Source organism: Phascolarctos cinereus, unplaced genomic scaffold (genome assembly GCF_003287225.1).
Source record: "Phascolarctos cinereus isolate Bilbo 61053 unplaced genomic scaffold, phaCin_HiC Scaffold_4;HRSCAF=312, whole genome shotgun sequence".
Taxonomy (NCBI): domain Eukaryota; kingdom Metazoa; phylum Chordata; class Mammalia; order Diprotodontia; family Phascolarctidae; genus Phascolarctos; species Phascolarctos cinereus.
The window spans coordinates 279,638,352-279,650,934 of NW_027555847.1; the positions used below are offsets into that span (position 1 = coordinate 279,638,352).

Genomic DNA, 12,583 nt, shown 5'->3' on the forward strand with positions numbered 1-12,583 from the left:
TCTATGTATGTGGAAATACCCAACTGATTTGGTGTCTAAGTTCAAAATTTTCAAAAATAAATGAACACCTCACACACATGCATCAAATGCTGCAAGAAGTCAGGAAGGCTGAGATTGAGAAAAGGCTAAAAGACTTGTCAATTAAGAGATGATTGGTAAATTGGAGGGAGCAGTTTGAGTTGAATAATAAGTTTGGAAGCCATTTTTCAAAGTGTTGAGAGGTGAGTGAGGGAAGGAGTAGAGTCAATGTGTGTAGATGGTTTTTTTTTTAGGAACTTGGTTATAAAAGAGATGATATAAGAGATATGAGACCTAACTTGAAGGGATGTCAGGTTCTAATGAGGGTCATTTCACAATGGAGGAGACTTGAGCATTTTTTAGATAAAAAGAAAGATACAGAGATAGGGAATGCTTGAAGGTTAGAAAGAGAAGGGGAAGGGTTATGGGATCAATTAAGTGTGCATGTGAAGTGGTTGACTTCATAATAAATCATGTGAAGGAAGGGTATTGAGATATGAAAAAGGAGGAGCTCATTGAAAATTGTCTCTATTTTCTCAGTGAAGTGTGAAGGAGATCCTTAGTTGAGAGGGAGGAAGGAGGAAATGATGTGAGATACTTGAGTAAAGAAGAAGATATGTAGAATAGCTGGGGATATTTGGGGATGGGGGAGTGGGATAAAGAATCTGGATTTTTTGTTGTCATTGTTCAGTTGTTTTAGTTGTGTCTGACTTTTTGTGACCCCATTTAGGATTTTCTTGACAAAGATGCTGGGTTAGTTTGCTATTTCCTTCTCAAGCTCATTTTACAGATGAGGAAACTGAGGCAGATGGGGAGAATAGTAAAAGTACCATCTTGCTAAAATGAGAGCCAGTTAAGGTTAGATGAACTAATTTGTAGCGGACCCAGTAAGTTCAGTTGAGTGATTTCCTCTAGTTCCTGTCAGCAACAGTCTTACTATGAGTGGATGAGACAGATGATTGGAATAATCCAACTCTGGTATTTAACAAAGTGTGAACATTGATAGGAAGGAGGGAAGAGGCAAGGATTCAAGAGTAGTGGACAGTGTACAGGTGAAATGGTGAAACCAAGTAGTTTAGGGCAATGATTCCCTCCAATTTTTTTGGTTCTTATGATACCCGCAAAATACAGGGTTCCTTCTATAATATCATAGCCTCTTCCCCAAATCTGGCTTTAAGAGAAGTTCCTGAATATCCCTTCCACATTCCAGTTATTCATTCTAATTTTATCCTTTAAGGAAATTTCAAATTATTTTCTTCCCAGAATGTAGAAGAATTTTGTTCATTTTACTTTTAATTTTTCATTTTAAACTGGGTGCTCATAGAAGTCTTTGTGTGCTTATAAATATTACTAGCCTTAGCCTTAGATTATAAGATGTGGTTGAAACTATACGTGAATGCTTTTTAATGAAAATTTTGTTTTTCTTTAGGCCAGTTACATCATTGCATATAGCATATTATTAATTCAGGCCCTAAGGCAAACAAAATATGGCTCCTGTAAATGAGATAGTGAAATATTTTCTGGGCAGCAGAATTGAAGTCCATATGAAGAGAGAATTCTGTATGCCTTTACATACCATTTGTAGAACTCTTTATTATACCAAATAACCTAAACAATGAAAGTTTTAAAGTTAAAGTGTTGCATCAGAGGTCTTAAGGAAGGCCTAAGGTCAACATCTGACCACTATTCTAAACTACATTTCCTTCTTCCTTTGGGGTCCAGGATACCGGATGTCAGCTCCTCATAAGTGTCCTGAAGAAATTTATAAAATAATGCTGAAGTGTTGGGACTACAAACCTGAAAACCGCCCCAAGTTCAGCGAACTTCAGAAAGAGCTAGCTGCCATCAAGAAAAAAGTGACATAGGGATGAAGTCATTCCAGACACCACCTACAGGACTCTTTCCCAGCAAAGTAATATTTTTTCCCTCAGACGAAATGAGTTTATACTACATTACCTGCAATAGTCTAGAGTTACTTTTTTAAGTCGGTTGGGTTTTTTAATGTGCCAATTTGAAAATGTCCTAGGCATATGCATTAAAAAAAATGGACTGTTCTGCCAAGTGCTGCTTAGCCAATCACAGCTCTTCTGCTGTACCTGGCCATCATCCATAGAAAAGCACAGCCTATAAATGTAAGGGACCACGGATCCTATCTGTCTGACATGGATTAACTACTATTGATATTGCTCAGTTCATAGTTTGCTCAATTCAGTTTGCTGCCTTAAGTTACAGAGACCTAATACATTGGTGCTATGATCCTAATTGGTGGTGCCAAGTTGGCAGACATGTTCCAGCATAACCTTGATTATCTCATGACTGAGGCAAGATTGTATTTTTAGAATATTTTCCCAAACTTCTATTTTATTAATAGCTGGCATCACTTCAATTGACAAGGTTTGAAAGTGCTAAAATTTCTTCTTTAAAAAATAATACACTACTACATTTTACATTTGAAAATATTTGGACTTTTTTTTTTAATAGTACAGTGACCAATACATTTGGGTCACCACACACCCATTTTATCAGGAAGGTTGAAATTTTCCTTATTCCCTATCATCCTGTCTCTCTTTGGTCAGATCATCAGAAACTTTTGCATGTAGTTTCCCTTGAGAGCTTAAGCCAGAGTTTTAGCGACTTGCTTTTGAATGAATCGATGAAGAGCTGCTGTCAGTAGGAAGAATGTTTATAAAGGAGAGTGACCTAAAATGAAGCATTCCAATAGTAGTGATGAAAATGGTGAATGAAAAGAAATAGAAAATGGTTTCTTATTAGGACCAGTACCTTTTTGACTTTTTTCATACCTGACCCTTTCCAGTGTTACATTCTAAGCTGTTATAAAGGGGCCACAAAAATGTGTCAGTGCCTCATGGGTTTCATAGTCAGCAAGAAGTTCGTTTCTGAGGGGCCCCTAGGTGGCGCAGTGGATAGAGCACCGGCCCTGAAGTCAGGAGGACCTGAGTTCAAATTTGGCCTCAGACCAAACACTTGACACTTACTAGCTGTGTGACCCTGGGCAAGTCACTTAGCCCCAGTTGCCCCCAAAAAAAGAAAAAAAGAAAAAGAAGTTCATTTCTAAAGAAACTACAAAACATTTATCCACAAAAATTGCAGATTATTTTCCTCTTAGTCTCTTCAGCCTTGATAGAAGCATCCCAGAACTTAGTTCTAGTCAGCCAGCTCCAGCTGTTGGGTTCCATAATTTTAGTCCTCACATGCATACACAGACACAAGTGCAAATACACACATTTGTGTATACAGAGAGATACAGCTGAGGAGCACGATACAGATCCAGAGGCTACGTGAAACAAAATAATATTCTGAAGAAAAAAGCTTTTGTGAGCACAGTTTCTTCTGCCCCAGGCCATGATCGCTGGTCACACGGACAGCTAGAAATTAGCTGATAGGTAGAAGACCATGTTTCTGAGACACTCATTGTATGCATACAAGTGATGCAGAGTTAAGAGTGAGTCTCAGTGATTCCTTTGCCTCTAGCTTCATCGAGTTAGTTACAACTCATTTGATTTGGAGTTATCTAGATGACCTCAGCTACTCCTCATGATGAATGGAGCGGGGTGTATATTAGGAGGGATGAGGAATGGCAGTAATTGTGGACCGGAGTAAATGTTGACATGGTAAACCTTTAAAAATACCATGTCTATTCCTTGTGATGTTGTTTTGTTTTAGATAGGCTTAAATTCTAGTTATTTTGGTTCTACTTCACAGATTTCCCCTGCCCTTTGCAACTTTTTGGTGCCTGTCACTGCACAGAATTTTAAAGAATGAAAGAAATTAATAGAAAATGCCCTGCATTTGTCTTTCCAGTAAAAATGTCTTTGTAAAAATATCTTTTACACATACCGATTACTACATTTAAACTAAAGTGAAAACATAATCAATCTACTACTGATGAGTTATGTTGTAGCATATGAAGGAAATGTCCTTTTGATCAGTTTTTTTCAGTTCAATCACTTGATGCTCAAAAAATTGAGCATTTTGTTGCTATCACATATACCTGTACTAGGCAATGCACAGAAGTAAACAAATAAAGAAATACACCAACAATGCTTTTTAGGATCCCAGAATTTAGAGTCAGAAGGCATCTTGTAGAGCATTTCCAGGCCCCTCATTTTATAGATGGAAAAACAGGCTCTGTGAAGTGACTTGTCACAGGTCCCCAAGTGGAAGAACCATGCTTCATGTCCAAATCCTCTGTTTCTTCCCACATTTATCTCAGTCAGAGGTTCCTTCCTCATTCTTTGATGTGGTATATGGCTTGGAGGTAGTAAAGAGTATGGCAATTTTCACAAAGACAGACTGGTGGCATTTTCTCTTACTGGTCATAATTCCCCAAAAGAATTTCTTTTCTTGTGAAAGGGAAAACACATTTTCATTATTTAACAAACTTTAATGATAATCCTTTAGCTAGGAGATAGATTGTTTTGGTTTTAATTTTGTGAGCAGCATTGGAAGTATAATCCTTAAATACTGGTATGAAAATGTGAAAGTTGCATCAATATTTTTCTCATCTAGGCTGTTAAAATTTGCAATTCACAGCCTAATGCTATTTAAATTAAAAAGACTTTTCAAGACTTGAGAAAGCTTTTAATATTTAGATTCCATTTTGCCCTTCATCCTAAAGCAGACAGTGTTTCAATTTAAGATCAATAACTCTTAGGGAGACTTTCAGGATTAAATCAGTTGTATAGAATATAAAATTTAATATGGACATATACATTTTTTTAAAAAAAACTTAAGCAAACTACTTTTGTGCCACAGATTTACTTGTATTTGAAACATAAGTTATTCTTTCTTTCACTGATAACTTTTGGAATTATATGAGGCTAATCCGCACCAAATAATCTATACCAAAAGCATGAATATAAAATCTGTTCTTAGTTTTCAAGTTTATAGAAGAGCAGAAGAGCACAAAACACTATAATTTATTTGTGTAATAAGAAAAACAAAAGTTATAGCATTAAAGAGCCCAAGTTAGCATTACAATCTGCTTTTCCTTCTTCTTGATGCTTGTAATTGTCAGGTCAACAGCTATGGGCTATTACTGGATTGACTAAGGGTTGGATATAAACATTTTTTGTACAGATCTTTATATAATTCCTTGGATTTATTCCTAATTACTGAATGTACAACAAAGTTAAATGTTCTCTGACTTGCATTCTTTCATTTAGACATCTTGAAGGAACTTTTTATTGAAAATTTTAAGTAACCTATAATTTATCAACCAAAGAATTCCTAGAGTGACAAATACTAGCAGTGTGCAGAAAAATAAAGTGGATTAGAGATTCAGTGGAGTCAGTGGTTATAGCCCCAAACCAGCATATTCCTTTCTGTTCATAGAGAGGCGAGGGGTGAAGAGAAGCGAAGGGTGAGGAGAAGCAACTACCAGGTTTTATTTGAACTTTCAGAATCAAAGACTTTTTGTCAGCTCTCCCAAAAGTCCTCTAATGGAGGTCTCATTCATTTGCCTTTTGTAAATTTACTAGATTTAGTTTTCTGGTGAAAATCCCTAGCCTAGGTAAGACATTTCTCAACTTTATAACAATTTTACAACATATACAACAATATTAGAATGCCCTGTTTACGCCAATGTAGGCTTTGAGCTCAAAGAGAAATGTTGCATTTTGTATGGTCTGAATTTTATAATTTAAAAATAATTTTTATCCATTTGGAAGAGCTAAAACCAAGTGTTTAGAAATTGAAAGAGTTTTAAATTTCCTTTAAACCACAAGGTGTTTTTTTTTTGGTTGTTGTTGTTTTGTTTGAAACTTAAGCTGTGTTTCAGTCTTACAAAATAGTTTTATATGTAGTTTTGGCTAACACCACTAATATGATGTCATCAAGTTCTTACTTAAGAACGTTGTTGTTAGGCTATGTATCAAGAAAAAAGAAAAGCATTGGTAATTCATGCCTTACTCCAAGGACCTGATGACTACATGAGCCCAAAAGAAATAATAAGGAAACAATTCATTTCCAGATCATATATCATTGTTATTTCTAGTGTAGCTCACCTATTTAAAATTAGGTCTTGTGGATTTTAAGGTGTTCTAAGTGTGTTACTAAGACTTTTGTGTGAGCTATTTATGACCACATTCCCATCACAATAAGATTAATTGAGTATATTTCAGGAAAAGTACTGTTTGCTCCATTCCACATATACATCTCACCACTGCACTAATTTAAATATTTCTGTGAATAGAGTTGATGTCAGCAGAAAGTGTTGTCTGGATTATGAAAGTGTAGGCTTTGATTGTTTTGAAGTCATAGCCCTCTTGTAGAGCACAATATGTTGTGAAATAGGACAACAAAGGGACAAGGAGCTAAAATAGATATTTCCATATTAATATCTTATTAATAAGTGAAGTGAGACATTTTCAATATACAAATGGATTTCTATTATATACTTTTGATTGGGCATGAAAGTTTGCTATTAAAATAAAGTTGTCACTTCTTTTATTATCAATTACATGTTGCTAAAATACACCAGAGTTGTTTTATTTAACAGTCTAATTTTCTTTCTTTTCCTCAATTTTAGTTAGCTTAGTCTAATCTGTAATCTAAATATTAGATTCTTTGGATAACTAAAATAATTTATTTCTTTCTGCAAAGGACATATTCAAAAATTTCCCAACCCAGAGTCTTCTTGAAGGAAATATTGATAAAAATTTATGAGAATCTCATCAGTTTCTTCATGAAACAAAAACATATTGTAACTAGAGATAATTATAACCTCAAAAGTATTCAAAATACACATCACAGGCCTAAATCAGCTAAAGGAAATATTTTGTCCCCTTGAAAACCATACTGTTACCTTCACCCTAATGCAAAGATTAAGCCTTCTATAATATATTTGTGGTCATTTTAAATCACAGAGAAGTGATAGGCTCGGTTGGCAGTATATCTGCTGAATAAAAGGGGGGGAAAAAAAAGAAAATCATTTTCTACAAAGGCGAAAAAGGGAAAGAAACAGTTTTATTTCATTCTAAGATGATATAGCCCTGCAGGCACCATGATAAATTTAAGGGAACCAAAAATAGAGAAAGTATCAGTGGAAAGCCACAGGGAAGCAGTACCATTGACCACTGGGACCAAAGGAAGCAAAATAGGTCAGCTACTACCATGTGGTGATCAGCTGGGGGACTTTCATCTGTCACTGAAATAATATGGTATCCATGTATCAAAAATAATGTTAATGCTAAAACCCATGAGATAATGTTCATGGTATAATATCATGGGTTTTCCAGTATAGATCCATTCCCAGCTCTAAGGAGTTCTCCTGAGTCTTCAATCATATCAGCATTATAGTGTCCCAAAGACCCACTGTTCATTTACAGGAGCCCCTGTTAACACCGTTTGGCTATTGTTAACCAATTCATGTTCCAGACTTATATCTTACTCTGTCATACCCTGCTTTCAAAAACCACAGTGTCAACCAGATGGGCTGCCCAGCCAGCAAACAAGGTAACAATATTATGTAGTTCTCTATGCTAGTAATGTTTGCAGCAAAAACTTAGAAGCATCTTAAAAAACTGTCATGATGCAGCAAGAAAGAGAAAGGTTGATGAAAAAGTAAATTTATGTAGAAATGAAGGGTGATGACATAAAAACTTGGAGAAATGACAAAAGATTTTAAATATTCAGAGTCAATAAATGCAGTGATGAAATAGAAAAAAAATAGATCTCAGGAGAGTTGTTTGGAGGAGTCTCCCACTTTGAGTTATTCTCTCGTTTCCATATCTCCAGAAAAACCCAAAACCTTGTTGGGTTTATCCTTTTCATCTATTTCTTAAAAATTTCCATTTTATGGTGTTACAGATTTTTAAAAGGAGGCATTAGACTCATTCAGATCTGATTTTCTTTCTGCTTTCCATAAGGCTTGAGATAAGATATTCAATCCATTGAATTGGAATTATCTCCTTGCCTTTTTTTTTAATATAAGACTTCATACTTTAATTTGTAGTTTAGTCCCATTCACCTGGCAGCTAAAGTAAAGGTTAAGGTATATTAAAAAAAATTACCCTTGAGTAGGAAACATTTGAGGAAAAAAAACTGGAATTGCTGGGTAGCTTAACAGGCAGATTATTATTTGAGAGGCAGATTAGTTTTGGTCATACATGTATTGTGAAGCATCTGTGATAATAAGAATATCTGACTAATAAATTTCAGGCAGTTACCTGAGCAGAAAGAGGTTAAAGGACTTGCCCAGGATCACACAGCTAATTAGGGTCAAAGGTGGGATTGTAACTTGTGTCTCAGACTCCAAGTCCAGCCCTCTGTCCACTAGACTAAGGCTTTCAGGTATTTCTCCTTTAAAAACAAAACAAGACAAACCTGTAGAAACTAGAGTACTGAGATACAGAATCTGAAACGAGATTTTCCTTCAAGAGTCTTCTTTGCACACATAAAACTCAAACCAGATTCTGAGAGGCATAGAAGAATTCAAGACTTACATTCTAAGTGTTCCTAACCAAATTTGCTCTACAGGTGTTATGTGATGAAGTGGAACATTGTAAGTTACAGTAAAGACATTGATATAATAAAGGATACCATATGAAAGATCTGCTATATGAGAGGTACTGTGCTAGGTTCTGATTTCTTCTTGTCTTTCTAGCTTTTGTCTTGACCTTTAGTTAATAATATTTCTCTTTCAAGGATTCATTTTTGACATCTCCTGCCATATTGAAAAAGAAGGGCTAATCTTAATACAGTGCCTATTGTGAAGTTTTTCTCTGGTCCACAGAAGGCCCGTTTCTGACTGGAAGCTGCCAATCCATCAATTTATCAGTTTCTGTTTTCCCAATGCTCAATATACTGCCATGCATATAATAGGCACTTAAATGTTTGTTGAATCAAATTAAATTATTATGTAGTAAGCGTCTATTATATGCAGGGTCCAGTGCTAATTGCAGTTGAGGGCACCAAAGAATACAAGATCCAGTCCCATAATCTAACTGGGGAAATGGGACATGAACACAAAGAGATATATAAGCATACAAGGTAGTATAATAAGTGCAAAATGAGCGAGGAAGCAGAGATCACCTTGGATTAGGTGGGGTCTGGGAAGTTCTTGGTTGTGTTTTGTTTGGCCAGAAGGCTAGTCAAGAGTAGGTTGTGAACTGACTAAAATTCTAAGTCGCTAAAAATAAAAGGTAATTGCCTTAAACTATTACACAAGGTTTATTCCCAGTGTCACATCCCTTTCCCCACTCAATTTTTTCAATAGTGTTTTCCTGTTTTTTCCTAGCATGCCTCTCCTGGTTAGTAGATATCTAATGCCATCTATGCAGTCATTTTGCAGAATTGTGAAGGCTTTCCTGTGACTTCAGGAGTGATAGCAGCACATATAAAGCTTTAACCACAAAGCAAGCAGACTTACTTAGAATTGCAAATGAAGAAGTTATCATTTTGAAATATTACTCAGTTAAAATACAGTGACCGAGTTCTCCAAACCAAATATTCCTGGTCCCCAAAGAAGCAAAATGTCATAAACTACAACTAAGTTAAAAGTGACAAAATGTATCGTTTCATCCATAGTAGTTTCTAGATAGAAAAACTGGGAAACTAGGCCTTGTGTTCTCTGATAGTAAAGGAAGATGGAGGTGAGGGGAGATGGAAGGTGGGGAAGAATGAAGGGCAACTTCAAGGACCATGACAGACAACCAAAATAGCTCTATACTTTCCAAGCAGAAGCATCATGACAAAAATTGAGTCATTAGTCCAGACATGCCATCTAAGCCTTGTTTTCAAGACATACATAAAAGAATCATTAGATGGAAATGATTACACATAAATGTGGAAACAAACTATACAAAGAATTCACAATTCAAATGGCTAGGCATAACGATATTACATTACATTAGCATTATCTGTTTTTGTAAGAGAAAGCTATTCAAGGCCCTAAACCATTGATTAGTAGTATATTTTTTAACTAAATATTCATGCCCTCAAGGGTTCCATTTTCGAGTCCTCTGAAAAAATATTTTTAAAAGAATAAACAGTTCTCTATGCACACTCATAAATAAGTCATTAATGTAAACTCAAACACCTATAGCTAGCTAGCCAAGGGCAGGAGAACAAGAGATTTATTTAGAGCCTGCAATTTCCGTGAGCCTTTGTAATAAGACCTCCCTGGATATGTGTGCCAGCATTACAAACTAATCCTTGGATGGAGATGGGAGTGGGAGGGTAGAAGAACACTGTTTGGGAACTTAATTTTCTAAATAACGTACTGAATCCAATATAAACCTACCTGTCTGGTGTTAAGAAATCTCAGACTGTTGTTTGAAATGGTTGCTGGTAAGGTGCCCTGAGCCATCTAACATAGCTACAACTATTTTCTTCATTATACCATTCCCTAGACTCATAATAACATTCAGTTAAGTCCTCGCCCCCTGTGGTTTTAATTACCTTGCATCAAGGACGGCCAAAAGACCATTTTCAGCAGAATTTTATTTGTTTTCTGTAACTGCACCCAGGATGCCCAATGGCTTACATCCTTAGAATGCTGAAAATATACATCTTTGTACATTAATATTGTACGATGAGCTTTGACAAAATCTTCACACTTGTGCTTACTATTAAAATGATCATTTCTGTTAGATTTAGTTGGTAAATGTAATTAAATGCATCAGATGATTCTAAATCAAAGCAGAGACATGAAGTTGTACTGTGAGAAACAGAAGGTGCCATTTCAGATTCAGTAGTAACAATGAGCTTCCTTTTATTCACTGTTTAGTGAACCCCATGCAAAAATGTGATTGTCCCAATCCTGCTGATTTACTGAAAGATTATGAATCCAATAATCAAAAGCATATTTTAACTATTTCCATTTGTCTGTATTTGATGCAAGCTATTCATGGTTAACATGAAAATAATTTCTTCAGTCAGATGTCCTTAAATTTTTTATCCTAAAATTAGATGATATGATTATAATGTGGAATTTTTGTTTTGGTCCTAAAAATGTAGTAGACATCCTAAAATACCAGGGCTCTGATAAAGTTAGAATTAGAAAATAGGTATGTATTTTGAAGACCCTAAGCCGCACTGTAGAAGGCCTCTTTTTTTTAGTCCATTGAACTGACTATAAATTGAAGTGTAAAAGTACAAAATGTAGCCAGGCCATTCAAGTTATTAATGTGCCACCCCCATCAGTAAAGAGGTGGCCCAGGACAGGCTCATGAATAATAGGTATGGAAGAAGGATTTTTCTATTCTGTTTATTTACTTATTTCTCTGTAGAAGATAGAAGGCCTGAGGTATGTGGTGTCAAATATATGCCATCTGCCTTTGTCCACCCCTAGCCTTGAGGATGGCAAGTGCTATTATGGCTTATGACTTTTAAATGTAGCTAGAAGTTCCATGTGTTTTTCTCCACTTTGTGACAAAAGTATGTTCCCATGAGCATAAGGGCAGGTAAAGCACCTTTAATGCTTTTTGTTGTTGTTTAAAAATAATATATTTGTGAAACAGATAATACAGAACACTGGAAATGGGTGCTTCTTCCAGCAAGTGTGAAAAGACAATGTCTTACTAGGTTCACTTGGCTCTTTAAAAGAATATGAAAATGAATGATACTTAAGGATGTAAAGCAGTCATTAGTTGTCCTTTATCATTGTAACACAGATCTGTATTTATCACTTATTTATTTGTCAGTTTTTACATTCATAAGAAATACTCTGAATTTCAGCTAAAATGGTATTTTTATTTTCCTGATTTTCTCTCTTTAAAATGGGAGTTCATTGTTTTTGTCAACTATCATTTCTTAGTAGTCTTTTTTTCTCTTCAAATGGACCAATCACCACTAATGGGTCTACAGATCCTTTTGCTGTATTCTTGTAATAAATGTAAACTATTTGTAGCAGACTGCTTCTTGTACCATTTAGTCTTTACATTGTGATTTTGTTTCTCTCAACCATTCTGGATAAAAATGCACTAAGGAAAGAAAAGGAGAGGAAGATTTCTGCAGTAAATTGTCTCAAGTTCATTGAAAAATTATTAATTTTCAATTTACTATAATTAAGCTTATGAGTTCTGATGAGGATGTGTTTGCTGCTTGTAGATCTAATCATTGTTTCCTCTGTTTAAAAATGAGGAATGAAATGGAATTCATGTCTCATTTCTTGTGGGCACCAGCCATTTGCCAGAATTTTGTTTCATAACAGGATAAGTTTGGACTTTAGATTCAGAGTGGACACTTTACAAAAAAAAAAAAAAGCAAAATAGTAGAAAAGTCTGATATGTTGGAAGATCACTGAAATCTGCCAACCTGAAGCAACTGAAGTCACTTACTCCGCACTAGTAATACAGTCAGGAAAAGAGCTTGACTTCCATGTACCCTTCAGTCAGTAAATCAGTAACCTTTTTAACACTGCCTTCTGTTATTTACCCAGATTTTCTGGTATACAGTACATTTTTGACTTTCAGATTTCATCCTAGATAGTGATCATTCTCATACTGCTTCCTCTACCCTCTGTCCCTTACCCATATTAAACCTATCACTTAGTGTGAGCTTTCAACAACCTATGTGTTTACTGGTTGCGAAGCTAACTGCT

General features: G+C 35.4%; 1 protein-coding gene across 7 annotated transcripts in view; it reads left to right on the forward strand.

Annotated features, from left to right (window-relative positions):
* Positions 1–11,894, forward strand: part of FER (FER tyrosine kinase) — a 257,864-nt gene extending 245,970 nt beyond the window's left edge. For all 7 annotated transcript variants that reach the window (XM_020968837.2, XM_020968841.2, XM_078153087.1 and 4 more), the window contains one exon: positions 1,741–11,894. In XM_020968837.2, coding sequence (XP_020824496.1) covers positions 1,741–1,883 — 143 coding nt within the window. In that variant the 3' untranslated portion in view covers positions 1,884–11,894. The remainder of the gene's footprint in view (positions 1–1,740) is intronic.
* The last annotated feature ends 689 nt before the right edge of the window (positions 11,895–12,583 follow it).